This window comes from Monopterus albus, unplaced genomic scaffold (genome assembly GCF_001952655.1).
Source record: "Monopterus albus unplaced genomic scaffold, M_albus_1.0 scaffold94.1, whole genome shotgun sequence".
Classification (NCBI taxonomy): domain Eukaryota; kingdom Metazoa; phylum Chordata; class Actinopteri; order Synbranchiformes; family Synbranchidae; genus Monopterus; species Monopterus albus.
In genome coordinates, this window is record NW_018127974.1 from 2,310,319 (window position 1) to 2,326,943 (window position 16,625).

Sequence of the window (16,625 nt, forward strand, 5' to 3'; positions counted from 1 at the left end):
AGGACGCTGCCAGATTGTTCTAGACCCCAGCTCTGACTCTCCAGCATTTATACCTTGCCTGATTCTCTGTTTCTGACCTTGGATTACTGTTTTTGACCACCGTGTTTTGCCTATGCCCTTCCAGTTTCTGATTGCCTGCAGTGTACCGACCTTCTGAGTTATTCCCCTTGACCTCTCGAGTTTGGATCTCCTGGCTATACCTGTCTACCGGTGCTGACCCTGGACTGTCTTATCGACCTGATTGTGTATCCCGGACTGTGTATTGATTGTCTAGTTGCTACAAGTAAAAACCTTCAGCTAAATCAGTTCGTCTGGTTTTATAATTGAGTCCACCACAAACACCATTTGGCGTTCTTACACGTCAAATCTGACAGGGCTTTGTCTTTTACTTAAAAAAGGTGAGAATGGTCATAAAGCTTAATATCTGTACATTTTTACCTTTACCAGCAGTTGTTTCAGTTTCAGTAGCAGCAGTATGGCAGTGGAACAGTGGGCTAGTCAAAGGAAGTTCAGATAGCACATTTTATTCACGCAACAGACATTCCAGAAAAAAAATGTGGTTTGAGTAATGGGAGGCCTGTGCCCCAGTAGGGCTTTATGTGTAGCAATGCCACTGGGTGGGCCAAGTTAACCACCTGCTGGAGCCTTATATTTACTGTACAGACCAGAGCAGCATTGATCTTTGCTAGAAAGCAAATAAGCATTTCCAAAAATGTGACTCTATGATGTTGAAATTCTAAACACTTGTTCTAAAGCATCTCGCATGTTATTTAGTAACATATGATGAGTGTTCTCACCTGCCCTTTGACCCTGCTCTCCTTCCTCCTCTTCTCCCTCTTCATAGTCCACCTCCTCTACCGCTTCCTCGTCTTCCTCTGCCTCCTCCACCCTCTCCTCATCACCCTCCTCCTCCTCTTCTTGCTCCACCTCTACCTCCTCTTCTTCCTCTTCCTCTTCCCCCTCTGCATCCCCTCTCTCCACCTCCCCGTCTTCATGCTCCATTTGTTCTACATTGTAGTCCATGTAGCCTTCCATGTCCTCCTCCTCCTCCTCCACTTCTCCTTCTTCCTCCTCCTCTACAGCTCCTTCATCCTCCTCTTCCTCCCTGTCATCCATCTCCTCAGTTCCGTCTGTCTCGTAGCACTCCTCCATTGTGGAGTTGTCCATATCATCAAGGTAGGTGCTCCTCTTGGGGGATGTTTCCAGGGTTTGTCTGTCTAGACTCATTCTCTTCTTGGCCACAGGGCAGCCATACACACTGCAGAGGAGAGATAAGAGGGCGTCCATTAGCCATTAGCTGCACCTGGTCATAAAAGCTAATGCTCATTTGCACTCAGGCCTCTGTGTTAAAGTGCACTGGTTTACAAACTACACTTGAAAGGAATGCCATGCATACAACACCAGAGGAACAAGGGCATCTTAGTGCAAGGAAAACAATGCCTCTTCTGCTGGGGAAAATATCAAACTTTGCTTAACCAACCTTAATTAGACGTGTACTCATTAACTGTTGAGCAATTATAATAAAATGCTCCATTTCTTCTAGGGAACAGTTACAACAGGATCTCTATCTTTGAAGCAAACAAAGCAGAAGATCCATTTTGTTTTCACATTCTTTTATATTCAGGTATCATCAAATTGTTCTTGGGCAAAAGACAATCATCGTGCATGCTCTGCATACACTTTGCTCCAGACTGATATGCCCTTGTTCTGATGTGAACCAAGTGCAGAAAAACACAACTGCTTGTATGGATTCAACTGTAAGGGGGGAAAGACAACCTGTAGCCTGATTAATTGAATCTTGACAAGGCACCTCAGGTTTTATTGTATTCTCTGGCTCCCCTCGGCAGCAAGGAGACAGATCTGATAATCTGTATATTCGCTCAGGCTATTGATCATAGGGGCTTAATCCATTTCACTCATCAGACCGCTGAGAGCCCTGAGCCACAACCTGGCCCCCAAATGTAAGTTGCATGTGTATGACTTTAAAAATGTGTGCTGCTGTTTGTACATTTATGTATGAGTGTGTGCATGTGTATTATTGCTGTGTACACACATTTGAACAAAGGCACCCACGCAGTCAGAATTATGATGAGATCTGCTGAGTGTTTTGGCCATCAAATAAACCTGCTGTCCAGGCTGGAGTGTAAGAGAGCTAAACACGCTTTGGGCATGTTCACTCGGCTGTGAAATATCCCTGGCTCCTATTTTTACAACCTCTGGATGTTTCCCCAGCTCGGCACTACTTAGAGTTAGACCTGATGTGAATGAATGGCACAGGGCTGTGTGTGAGAGTAAGAAAATGGTAGTTGTTAGTCAGTGTGTGCTGCTTTTGTGGTGGAGCAACTATGGAAAAAGGCTCATCGCAGTGGTTAGGTGCTAATGGTCTATTGTATGATGGTGGATGGTAATCTTAGAAACCCATTTATGTTCCCTTCTTATGTCACTGAGTCCCACATTCAAATATTCTATCCATCCTTCTCTCTCCCCCTCTCCTCAGTCCCACATGTCCACATCAGTCAGGGTCCACTCAGCTGGAAGGTTCAATCTTACCCAGCCTGGAGATTCCTTAATGGTCTGACCCCTGCACCTCCTGCAACCAGGGGGCTCATTTCGTTAATCTAAGCCCACATGGAAACTCATTCCCTGCCTGACAGCCAGACCTTTCCCCCAGGGCTGTGCGGGACAGTGAGGGTGGGGGAGGGAAGGAGGGAGGTGTGCGCTGCGGCACTGTGATCAATAGTGCTTGTGACCAAACATCTCAAAAGCACATTAAAATGCCACTCATCCTGGCCCCTCTGTTCCAGGGCCCTCTCCAAATAAATCAAGGGCCGGTCCCAGCAGGTTAGTGGTTGCCAAGGCAGGCAGGCTGGCAGGACAGCGGGACAGGTAAGTGAGTGGAAGGAGGGGGAGTGGGGAGAGAAGTGGAATGGGAAAGGTAGATAGACATGGCCCCTCACCTCTCCTCTCCCACTCAGTTCTCTGCTCCTGCTTCTCTGCCTTTATCTTAACAAATAAAGTAGTCTTAAGGCAGCGTTTGCTGTCGAGCACTGAGACACAGCACACATGGGCTAACAGGTATTAATGTGACTACACCTGAATCACTCTGAAAATAGTCTACAATTGCTATAATTGCTTTGCAACATCAGCTAATGACAGCAAATAATAATACATACTTGGTTGTGTATTTTTTTCATTGTATCTTTAAAAAAGTGCATTTCATTATTTCAGGTCAGGATAGTATCAACAAAGAGGTCTTTAGACAGCAGAGTGGACATGATTTAAAACCTGACTATAGTCAAACACATATTTTGCACCTTTTTAAAAGCTCTTGCTCATTTAAAGCAGCTGGATAGCATCTTTATGACTTTTAATCACACTCGTGTTATGAGGTGTTCCATAAAAAACGACTGGAGTCTCAGGTGGCCTCCTATCCCTGAGATGTCAGGCTGTTGTGACAGTGTGAGAGGTGTGTTTGCTCCGACACTCCTGAGCCACGCGATGACTAAGCCGCAGAAAGCCTCTACAGCTCCGCCATCCCACGTTCCCTGGCTCTGTCGCTGCGTGACCTTGGCTACAACGTTCGTCATCACAGGCACTGCATCCCACTCACTGCACTTGGCAATTACAATTGCAGAAATAATTAGGTGGCATTTAAATTAAAAGAAAAGAAATTCCACAAACATTATGCAGAGAGAGGAAGGGGATGAGAACATCCTCTAAATTTCCCTTTGCTTCGCTCCCTGGCAGAATCACAAAATCCTCCAAGAGGAGAGTGAAGTATGAGAGGTAGCAATCAAAGAAGAAAAGAGCTTCAGATCACAAAATGACCACTTCATATTTTATGGAGTGGGCATCTTCAGCATTATAAGATGGAACAAATTCTATTACAGTGTGAACAAGTGGCCCTTTAATGCTGAAAAAAACCTTCTGGAAGCGTTTCAGAGAGGCTCCCATTCCTGGAGCATTAATGTGAGGCCGGAGCAGGAGAGCTCCCGTTTGGCTAATTTTGGGTGACAGTTGAGTGACTGCTGGAATGCGATGGCGTTCCACAGCGCCTTTATTAGCAGTCATATTAGTGGCTGTTCTCAGCAGGGGCAAAAGCTTTAGCCAGTCATTAGCATCACATGCTATTTGTCTCCCGGACACAGGAATGAGGCTGCTGTTGCCTCTTCCTCTGCTGCTTTTCTCTTCCTCTCTCTCTCTCTCCTTCGTCATCTTCTTCTGTCACCCAACATTCTCAGGTCATATTTCTCCCTTGCTGTTCTCACCCATAATAACCTCACCTGCTCCTTTTCCTTCCATATGTTCACTTTCTCCACCTCCTCCATATCTTAGAGGACATATTACATTAATCCTTCTCTCACACCAATTTAGTCTTTCCACCTTTTATCCAGTTTTCTTCTATCACTCCTAAAACCTTAGCTCATTGTTGTCTCTCCTCTTCCCACAAAGCAGACTGGAGATGGAGGGAATGCACCATCTCTGGCTTGGATCCCTATCCAGTAGGAGGATCTATAGACACATGTGGCAGAGCCCCCGTCTCCATGGTGATACCCTCCAGAAATCCATGAGGGATTTGCAATACTCACAGAGAAAGAGAAGGACAACCAGGCAGGGAAAGGTGGGGAGGAAAACAGAGGTTAGAAAAGAAACAGTACACACATGCATGGCTGCATGTGTGTACTGTATATATTTTTGAGTGTGCTAAAAAATTGGGAAATGTATAGTAGAGAACTTACAAAGAAAAGAAGTGTGTGTGTGTGTGTGTGTGTGTGTGTGTGTGTGTGTGTGTGTGAGAGAGAGAGAGCAAAGAGGATCATTTCAGAGCTGTCAGGCTTCTCCTGCTAGCAGGGGGAGAACAAAAGACAGTGTCTTGGTGCAGGAGACTCAGCGCATGGCAGATGCTGCAATTTGGGGCGTTTTCTGGCAGCTCAGGCTCCAGCTCACATATCAACTGCTATGGCTCACACACACACACGCACACACACACACACACACACACACACACACATGCACACACAGTTTGTCCTAAAACTCATAAAACATTACTTCATTAGTGTGGTGTTGAAATAATCCTCAGTGTCAGTGAAACTTACAGTGCACAGATGTTTGTGTGGGAGTGTTTATGTGCAGCAGTTACATGTCCACTTTAATTTACTCTAGAATCTTAATAATACAAGCAACACTGAAGTAAAATCTCCTCTTAGTTAGATATTTGCACCAGGCAACAACAGATTCACCTTTCTTTGACAAAACAAGGGTCAGTATATGTTAGACAGTGAGTGCAGTGGTAAGCTAGCACATCAGTACCCACCAGACATGCTGTTCAGCTCACTGGTTCAAAGCCTGATGTTGTCCATTCACTGCTCCAGCTCTAACTTCTGTAGCCTGGAGATAATAAACTCAGTCTCAACTTTAGTCAGATACTCTGCCCTTTGCATTCCCTTGATTTGTGTTGTTAACACATGCACCTGGTTTTACCCAGGCCACTGCTGCTGTCCTTACACCCTACTGTCTGCCTGGGCTCCTCTTCATCCAGAACCCAGCAAATGCCTTGGAGTGCATGATAAGCCTCACATCCGCATCTAAGATACAGAACCCACTGTAACATCAACATCAGTAACACCTTTGTACATTTTATTCTCACTCCCTGAGCCCATACAAGGCCTCTGCTGCTCTGCTTTAGCTGCTTTTGTCCATATCTGCCTAATGCTTGGGAGGCCAAACACCTCCTCACAGGCTGTTTGTGTGCCCTACTGATAGTGTGCCCATCAAGGAGCTGGAGTGTACTTGGTGATGGATGTGAGAAAAAGAAGATCGTATTAAAGATGGGATGAAACAGATCGGGACTGCTCAGATATCAGGCTATTTTGTTTATAGTGCAACACCAGATGCTTATACACTGGTATAGAGCTGAAACGATTATTGACAACTAATTTGATAATTGACTAGTTTTTCAGGCTTTTTCCAGTTTACAGGCCAAATATTTTTGCAGCTTCTGAAATAGGAGGATCTATTGTCATTTTGTGCTTTGTTATGTCACGACAGGCATTTTGAACTGTTTTCTGTTTTATGTACATCAAATTGATTTATCAAGAAAATAACTAACTGCAGGCCAAATCTGCTGCAGTGGGTTCTGATTTTAGTTCCACAAAATGTATAACACAGGTGTAAACAAATGATAAGTACATACTGTGACCACACAACACTTCAATAATGATTTGTGAAATTATTAAGCATTTGTGTCTTTGGCCTGTTAAGTGGAACAGTGAGGCTGGGGATTTTAAGATGGATCTGGCAGAATATGGATGTGTGTATCATACTGTACAAGCTATTTGGCATAGTTTTCTAGAGGAGGTCCTGAGAAGGAGAGCTCATCAGACAACAGGTTCTGGGGGTGTAATCGGGGCTATCCGTCATACTGCAGCTAAATTCACTGCTGGATTAGCCAGGTATGGAGTCTCGCTACCAGGGTAATGACTTCGATCAATCACCCCAACTCAGAGACACATGCAGAGAATCCAGCTAGTTAGCTCCTAGCCCAGCAGCCAATTTGGGAAAGAGATTCCTTCCTCCAGCTTGTTCATTCTTCTATGTAAGCCACAGTGCAGGCTGTCACATTTGTTGTTTAATTGGATGAGCTGGTAGAAAAGAGTTGATGTGAATGAATCAAGGGAAAAAGGTAAATGATTATGAGAAGACTGCAGATGATGCTTTCTATCTTCATTTTACTGCTTTATTCTTTTACTGGAAACATCTGAACTCTAGTTGTAACTAATGAATATGTTTATTATCAACTCTTCTGCTGAAAAAGTCACAATGTGTACAGTATATATATTTATAAACAAATTGCTTCTTTTTCTCCTAAACCTGCTCCTACTTGATTGTCATGCTTCCTATTTTGAAGGCACATAGTTTCATTTTTTTCCTGTTGCCTTACAAAGCACATCACGAGCCTCTGTACCTGAGTCTAATTGCTTGTGTGTTTAACATACTTGGCAAATAAAGCAGATTCTGAATATTTTCTCAATTAATGAATTGTTTGTTCTATAAAATGCCAGGAACTAGAAAAAAAGCCCATTACAATTTTCTAAAAGCCCAATGATATCCTCCAACATGACCAACAGAAACAGAAGTTTACCATCACTTAAGACAAAGATGTTAGAATGAGGAAACACTTGATATTTATGCTAAACAGAATACTGTTATATATTATTAAAATAGTACCTGATTAAAGTGAAACTGCACCACTTTTACACAGGTGTCAGGGAGCTCTACTGTACATGTGTGAGGAAAAGTTGCATAAAGCAGAGGGAGCTGTGAGAAGTCTGATGAACTGCCTCAAGTGAGTCAGTCACTTGAGTCAGCGTTAGCGAAGACTACAAGTCTGAAACAGAACCACAGCTCTATAGCCTGCTCCCTGTCTCTGCTTGAGGCTACATTAGCCACTACTAGTATACACACCCAAATCTCTGACCAACCTGTCAGCTGTTGAGTTGCATTGTGGGTAATGGAGGTGCCAGGTTATGCCAAGGAAGAAAAGTGCTTGAGAAAAGACAAATATCACTGGTACTGTTTATACATCCATGGAGCTGTTGGTTTTTAAACTGTCTGTAGTGATCCCAACAGGAGCACAACGCTGAATCACCGGAGTGTTCTTTTCATTTTGTATCTGTCATCTAACTGGTTTTAATCTCCTAATTGTCTGAACTCTACACTGAACTGGATATACCCTGTAGTAGTGCAAACAATCTGTGGCTGAAAACAGTCCCCAACAAAATGTACAATTTACTCCTTTTTATCAACTTTTGCTACCCAGCTGTTTTACAAAAATGCTTTTTCTTTAAAAAAAAAATGTATATATTCACAATGACCCAGATTTAAAGACTTAGGTCTTCTGTAGGAAGAAATGGGCTTATGGATGAGTGTCGCAGACCAAGCTGGGAAAATGGGAACCTATAGATGCACTAATGCACGGTTGGTTACTGTCCTTTCATAGGATTTGTGGACAATAACAGAAGCCACCAGCCTTATCCTTTACTGTGATTCTGGAAAGCAGCATGCAGTGTCGGCCCTTCACGCGCTACACTGTGATACCCACTCTGCATTATCTGTACCAGGCTCCATCTCCTCAGCAGTGGAGGAGGACTTTTTGACATTGATGTAATTTAGTTGGCAGCTCTGCATTGAGGGGAGGGCAGGCTGGAGGTGGCAGGGGGAGAGCTGGAGGGGGTTCAGGGGTTAGAGGTCAGGATATGCCTGGCCTGAAGCTGGCCCTGAGCAGCTGCCCGCCCCCTCACTCACCCTATCTCCCCCTCTTCATGCCCACATCCCCCTGGCACGCTCCGCACTCACAGCACATGATCTGTTATTCCCTTTGATGTTTTTCCTCTGGGAGGAGGTTAAAAAAAGGCAAGGAAAAAAGAGGAGGATGGGAAAAAAAGCGTAAACACCACCTGTTTATCTGACGCCGGGTAATGTCAGAGAGGTAGTTTGCAGGATTGTCATAATATGCACAGGAGGCACATAAGGAGAAAAATTAAGAGGGAAAGGATAAACAAGTTATGACGAGGGAAGTCACATGTGCATGCCACTCTGCAGTGGCCCTGGTTTTGAAATGCTTTCAAAGCACATGTTTAAATTGCACTAGAGTTTATGTGAGGGCAGAATATGCAGTAGGAACAAAGTACTATTTTAATGTTCTAAGAAAGCAACTGCAGAATATAATATTGCTATAATACACCATTATTACACTTGCGATTGCAGTTGAACAAGACAATGACCAATCTTTGTCCAGCTCCATCACACTGTTGAAATGCTAACAACTGCACCAGCGCCAAGCTGAAATGAACCCCAAGGCTCCACACACAGTCTAGTGCGAAAGTGTCTGAGCTAATGGCAGAGCTGACAGATCTAAGCAACTCTGTTCTTTTCACCCGCAGCCCACACGGCCTTTTTGGTGATACAAAGCTTTCCCATTAAATATGGAAATTTCTGTTGCGGTGACAGATACTTCACAGAGGGGGGCTGATGGCATAGACGGTGTTTTTTTGGAAGGGGAAGTGGCAGATTTTGATTAATGCAACCTTATCTGGTTGTGCACATGGAGGCGAGGGGGTTTGCTGAGCTTGGTGGGGGTGGATGGCTGCTTGTTCTCATCTTCTATTTCCAGGCCTCTTTCTCTCCTCTATTTGAAATGGATTCACTCACTCACTCTGCATTTCTGCCTTTTCCTTCTCTCCATTCTCACTCTTTTCTGGTTAGTGCACTCATCCTCTATCACACTTATAATGGAGCTATGCTTTAACATCCTGCAGTCACACTGTGCTTTAACTTCATATGACCCTCTGATAATTCTGTCTGATGTCTTTCTTCACCTTCTTCTCCTCCTCAAAAATCCCTACAAAACTTTCTTTTCCTATCCCACTTAGACATTCCTTTGTTTCTGTTATAACTGCTCATCATCCTACTGCTCCATTCTAGCTTTAATTTCTACGTCTTATACTTATGTCCTGTCTCCTCTCCTCTCCTCCAGCAGTGGTGCCACTTCCCCTTGCTGCTCCATCACTACCTGGCCCACTTCCAATGCTTTTAGTGAGAGCTATCTGTCAAGCTATGAATAATACAGGCCCAAGGCTGGCGTTAGCTTGCTAGCTAGCTATGTGGAATCCAAATGAGGTCTACAGCGGGATGAGAGCACTTGACTTTTAGCTCGCTACCACGCTCTACCTACCAAGACAGGCAATTACTCAGCCCACAGCCCCAGCTGCAGTCGTGGCAATCATAAACGCAACCCCTCACATCCCCGTGTACACACACATTACACAGACGCACACACTTTGCATGAATAAGCAGACACATACACTCCATCACTGATCTAAATAACACAAAAGTCTATATGACTTACATACCATACATGACAGAAAATCCATAGTGCTACCTTTTCTAGCAATGCAAAGAAAAACAGTGTACATTCAGAACATTTCACCAAGTGCACAGTAAAAAATGAATATCTCAAAAGTGATTTAGAGGATAATCAGGGCATTGATTGTATGTGGAATATTTCAGTCCATCCACCAGATATATAACCTTGCTAAGTGAACAAAATCATGAAACATTTATTGCAGAAAGAAAAATATGCACTTTGCCTTAAAAGAAATGAATAAATTCAGCAAAATGTTTGGTGAAGCAAACTTGAATCCAAATGCTACTAAAGGAACAGTTTCTGTCAACAAAGCTCTATTACTCAGCAGTGGAGTTTCTTCATCATATCTTACCTCTTGATTAACAGTCGACATGTCGTCCACCTTTATCACGCTTGTTCTACAGTTATGGCAGGAGGCTGAAAGTTCTATCGCATCTATCAGGCATATGACATATGTATGGCCGTGTAATTAGCTTTGCACCAAGGCATTCTTAGGTGACAGTGTTAACCCATCCATCATTGCTGCTAATCATTTGTTAGTGGAGTGTGGGATGTGATTGCAGAGCGCTAAGCAACGACAGGCTTCACAGGTAAAAATAGTCATACAGGATGAGAGACTTCTGCATGTGTTTGGCATGTGGGGTATGTGTGCAGGGCGTGCGTGTGTGTGGGTGGGAGAACAAGTGCACGTGGCTCTGTGGGTGTGTGTGCGTACGCATGCCTGTGTGTATTGTGGTAATGAGCTCTAGTTAGTGATGCTCCAGAGTGTCTTATTAACAAATAATAACAGCACTCCTTTGTTTTTTACCTCTCCTCCCATCTATTATTCACACATCACAGATTTACTCATGATTCATTCATAGGAGCATCTTGTGCAACCTAGAAATTAAATGTCACCCAGAACATCACTGTCAGATGGTGAACATCTAGTGTTTCTGTGTAGGAATTGTACTGCAACTGTGCATGTGTGTGTAAATGTATTTTCATTACTCACTGGGAGTAAGTAAGAGGTTTGTCCACCCTCAATCTGCCCTGCATTAGATAAACAGTTTTTACAGTAACAATCCAACACTGTTGTAGCGAGTTTGTAAAAAAAAAAAAAAAAAAAAAGGGGGATTTCTGCAATCTAGCTCCATCTGTACATGCACACACAAGTGAGAATGATAGAGGGCTATTGAAATAGATGAGTTGGATCTTGCCGGATCAGTAACAAGGGCTGTAGTGAGGCCATTCTGCCATTCAACCCCCCTGTTGTGAAATCAGCATGACGCCCTGTGTACTTTAGCTGGATTCTCTTTCCGCTGAAATTGCCAGGTTGGAGAGAGGCACTCAGCTGGGAATGCTGCTCTACATATGAAGTAGGTTGTGTGTGTCTGGGGGCCTAAGAGGTGTGTGTGTGTGTGCGGCTTGTGCTGTATGTCTGCATTTGTGTCAGCGTGCATTAGGAGAGCCTACGTACTGTAGGTATGAATGTACGTGTGAATGTGTGTGTGTGTATGTCAGTGTGCTGCCCTTTGGTGCTCTCCTCTCTGTCTCTCCAGGTGAAGAGGCTGTTCTGAAGGCTGCTTCAGTCGAGGGCCCATGAAGCCAGGCTGGCAGCGCTTCACCCAGACAGAAGTAAGTCCACCGTACACCATGTGTCTTAGCAGCAAACACTTAGCAGACAATCAGGCAGTAGCCACAAGTGGTTTGGCATCAGCAAGCAGCCACACCCTACTGCAAAGAATATCTATATCCACATTTTGAAATCACTTACTGCATTCTTCTTTTCTCTAAATAAGACAGGAAAAATATAAATGTCAGCGGTAGGGTAAGCCCCATTTAAGAAAACATTGGTTTTAGTCTAGCTTTATTTTAGAATATTTGCACTGTTCCTGAAACACTTAATGCTACAGACAAGCAGAATGAATTCATGTTATACTGGTTTTAGGAAAGAATAGAGCATAAGTCTGGGGCTATTAAATATATATTTTGTCATGGTTTGGTTCCACTGCTTCCCGTCCGGCTTTTATTTTGACACTGTTTCCTGTTTTGTTTCACCTTAGTTCTGGTCTTTTTACGTTCTCCATCGCTCACATTAGTTTCACCTGCTGCATTATTATGTGCACCTGTTAACACCTCTATTTAGGCAGCGTCCTCCCATGAGGACGCTGCCAGATTGTTCTAGACCCCAGCTCTGACTTTCCCGCATTCCTTCGGTTTTGGTATCTTGTGTTTTGACCCGGATTGTTTCTTTGGACCATTCTATTCTGCCTCGCCCACGGTGTATGATTATCGGACTGTCTCTATTGGACTACGAACTTCGGATTCCCCTGGATGTATGTGTTTGCTGGCTCTGACCTCGGACTGTTATAAGGACCTGTGAGTTTTGTGTTGTCACCGTGTCTCGTGAAGTTTCCGTTGTCCAATGTTAGTTCCCTTATTAAAGAGACATTTTTGTTTTACACTTACTCGTCTGGCATTATAATTGAGTTCACCAAAACACTTTTCGGCCGCATCCCGCGCCGAACTCTGACATATTTATTATTGTCAACCCCTATAGCCTCAGGTGATTTCTGGGGTTTTTGATAGATATTATCCTGGTGGTCATTTTCTAGTAAGTCTATTTTTAATAAAATATTTGATGATATAAACACTGGTGGTTTATTTCAGTTGATCTGACAGCTTTGACTGGTGGTGTAATGCTGCCACTCCACTTCTCATCACTCCTGCGCAGAACATGGTTGAAAAAGAGCAAGATGGCAGCCGCCGTATTCACAATCATTTGGTTTCAATTTTGCATAGTGGAGTGAATGTGACATGTGACATGACAAGTGGTGACATGTCGCCCATTGTATATACAGTCAAAGGTCACGACCAAATACAGTATGCATTGATAAGAAAAAACCTTTAAAGTGTGGCACAGCAGATGTTGTCCATCACTTATTTTTTGCTTTACAGTGTGCACAAACCAGTGGCCTGCCACTCTTCCTGCCCACTTCCTGCTGTTGCTGAGCTCTACCCTGAGACTCATTGTGCCACTCTGCTGGTTACTTGCTGCTCTCATATCAGTCTGAGTGCTCTGAGAGCATGACATAGTGGAGAAAGTGGAGATGACTGTGTGCATGTGTGTCTGCGTGTGTGCGAGGGAGTAAATAGCATCACAACTGAAGAGATGGCATTTAAGTGTCTCTCCCTTTGCACTCCGATACTACTGCAGACCCATTACCTCCGTATGCGTTTGTGTCTAACAGCATCCGTGTGTACTTGTGCTTGTGTGGCTACAAATGTATTTTCGAGCTGTTCCTCCAATCATCTCCATGCTCCCACGCGACTCACCCTCTACCTTTCTGTTCTGATCCCTTTCTCATTCATCATGCTTCCCTTCCTGTCCTCCTGCCAGAGGTCTCTTCTAAGGTGTAATTTAGCTCCTGCTGTTCTCTAATTTCTGCCTTAATCAGGAGGGGCGTGGCTGGCCCCCTGACACCATGGATACAATCTGTCAATCATTTCCCCCAGCTAGAAAACTGAGTTCAAAGTGAGTATAATTATTAAGTCTACCCTGTGTGGGCTGAGTTGAACGCCTTCTCAGGTTGGCACAGAGAAAAATATTCAGAAGTATTCAAAGGCAAGGCCAGGTGGATTTGTGAGGCTTTAATTGTTGCTAAGAGCAAGGTGAGGGCTCTCCTCATCTTACTTTTTGTCATGTCTAATCTCTGTTTCTAATGGTACTTTTTTCATTTAGTTGTTACACCACCCTAATCTGCACTACCTCTCCTCTGTCCTATCTTACTTACAAGGAAGGACAGAAAAAAGAAAACTCTTCACAAAATGTGGGGTACAAAACAAGTGTTGGAGGTCTGCGTTGCCTCTTGCTGTAAAAATGTCACTGCTTAACTCCAATAGCTGCTGAAAGCTTTCTAATAATAAACTGTTGTCCCTTCCACATTCATTCTATCCACCACACATAATGCTAACCCAGAGAGCCACTGTTTGGCATGCTGGCAGAGGCACAGTCTCATATAGAAGGGAGACGACAGCAGAGATGAAAGCAAGACACTGAAAAAAGTCTACTTAACATAACCATGTTCAACAAGGTAGCTGCTAGTCCTTGAAAAGCTAAAATGTTGTAACAGTTCATCTGCCTCCCTGGTTAAATTATTGAAACCCACTTTAGATCACATTTGAGTCCCTGGTTACCTTTCTGTTCTGCAGAAGAATTCTGATTTATTTTCATGCTTCCCTTTCATTGCAGAAACCACTTACCTCTGTTTCCCAGCATATTATTGAATAAATGTTTGACTTCTGTGGATTTTAGCATTCCTACGCAGTAGACTCAAACCACAGTGTTTAAATAGCAAATCACAAAACAGGCTTAATCAAGGACATCAATTCCCAACATTTGCTTATAACATCCCATGACAGTTTCAATTATTGTCAGCCAGAGATGCTTGTTGGAAGCACCTCAGTCAGTCACCTGTATCGACGTTGACTAATCTGCAATGCATTGTCAACCAAGCCTTGTTAGAACAGTGAACACCTGCAAGACCTATTAACCTTTGTTCATGTGTAGATAAGTCAGAATTACCGAGGTGTCCCCGTCCTTCAGCAAAGCGTCATAACTACTGACCCTGCTACCCTTACATAGCACAGTTATGGTAATCAGGTTACTTTCACTGACAGGGTAACAGCATCTTTTAGAGTATGCAGATGAAGTCTTGGACCATGAATGGGGAGACAGCCCATTATTAATTATGCTTTTTTGAAGTCCAGGGTTAGACACCAAACACAGGATTTATGTATGTGGAACTGTCCTATGGAAAAATGCCTCTCGAAAAGCTTCAAGCTCAGAGGTGGGCTAGAGTTAGCAACTAACAGCCTGCCCCTCCAGTTACTGTTGCTAGGCTTGTCAGGTTTTCCATCCTCACTAGCTGAGCACAAATTTTAAAATGAGAATCTTGTAAAAAGCATCTCAAATTTGCACTTGATGGCTACATATGCACAACACATGCTAAAAGACTGCAGCTAAAGATACATGTTGCAGGCAAAATGTCAGCTTACTAGCTGATGACTTGATGATCCATGTAGAAGACAAAAACTCATAAACAGTATAATTGTGGTGCAGAGCTAGACAGTCATACGGTAAGTACAAGGAAAAATGTAACATCAGGGTGCTCATCTTACATGCGGTACTTCATATTGTCTAACATGTTTTTCTTTTAAGATTACAAGAAAAACGTCATACGGGTAAAACAGCGTACTATAAAGGCCAAATTATGTTTTTTAGCATAACCTGTAACCCCACAATTTCCTTGGGTTTGGAAGTAGCATTAGCACTGAGTTCCTGCTACAGATAGTATTATTAGCTGTACATGCATATATTCTATTAGTTTATGAGCTGGGTATGCTGAAGAGCAGTAAACCATTCCTCATGTCTGCTGTCATGTTTTTGGTCTTGGAAAACCTTAGACAATAACAGCACCGGCTACAGAGTACCACTCTTACATTCTTACATTATGTAGAAAACCCAGAGCTTGACAGGCCTGTTGTGCTTAGTTACAGCACCTAAGGCTATGATTGGACAACATCTATTCTGGGGAGGGGTTTAGTGATCATCATATTATGACTCTATAATGTATTATGAACGTATATACAATGGTGCTAATCCATGACTGTAGACATGTAATTGATGGTAGCTTACAGAGTGTGCACACAAACACACCCCCACTATAGATAGCTGTGAACCTACCCACGTGTGGATGTCTACAGAGTCTTATGGCATTTGCAGGGCCTCTGAGGGTATTCAAACATCCAAAGGCTGCATGAAAGAGAGAGAGGTGGAGGATACGGATGGTGTGCCACCGTCTAAAGGCACAGGCAAGAAAAGGGCGGGGGGAGGGGGGCTAATTAACATATTAATGACCCCACCTTCCTACAGCTTCTGTCGGATAGTCCAAACACTTTGATAAGTATGCAAATGAGAGCAGCACCATCTGAAGAGGGAATTAACTCTGCCAGAGACATCCGAGAGAGAAGGGAGGGGTAGAGAGAAAGAGGAAGGAAGGATGGAAGGAAAGGGGCAAGGAAGGGACAGGGCATCAAGGGAACCAAAAAAGGGAAGGAAGGAGAGGAGAAGAGGAATGTCAAGAAGAAGAAAGAGGAAGGAAGAAAGGAGTGACCAAAGACAGAAAGTGAGACTGGAAGAATTCTCGGGTGTGCTGATGAATTGATATCCTCATGTTTGTTTTAGTTGGCTTTAATTATCTGATGTGCACAGTGCAAATGTGTGGGTATGTGTGTGGTATTAGACAAAGAAATGGATAGAGGATGAATAACAAGACTATTTCTTTTCATGCGTGTGCTCTCCCGCTCTCAGATCAATATGCCAGTACCCATCAGCCCTGCAGTGATGTGCAGAATGGCTGCAGGGGCTTAGGCCAGCGGGCATACAGGCTGGGGGTTGACGTGGGTGGCTTAAAGTAACGACCCCGAGCAGACAAGGGCAAGTAATTATAACATGGACTGATCTGGCTCATTCAATCGCTGAAGAGAATGGTGAGTAATAAAGATGAGGGAGAGCACTATGGAAAAGCAAGTGTCCACTTGTGGGTGACACAAAGGGAAGGCGAGAGAGAGAGGGGGAGAGAGAACCAATAAATGAATGTGTACATGTATGTGTGTTGGAGAGACACCTTGTGTGAACAGCCAGGCCAGGGATTCA

At 43.6% G+C, this 16,625-nt stretch overlaps 1 protein-coding gene across 1 annotated transcript in view; it reads right to left on the reverse strand.

The window, feature by feature from the left end:
* The window catches only part of myt1lb (myelin transcription factor 1-like, b), a 101,173-nt gene that overhangs the window by 36,777 nt on the left and 47,771 nt on the right, over window positions 1-16,625 (reverse strand). The window contains 1 exon segment of the mRNA XM_020608562.1: window positions 798-1,258. Within this exon segment, the coding sequence (XP_020464218.1) occupies window positions 798-1,258 (461 nt within the window).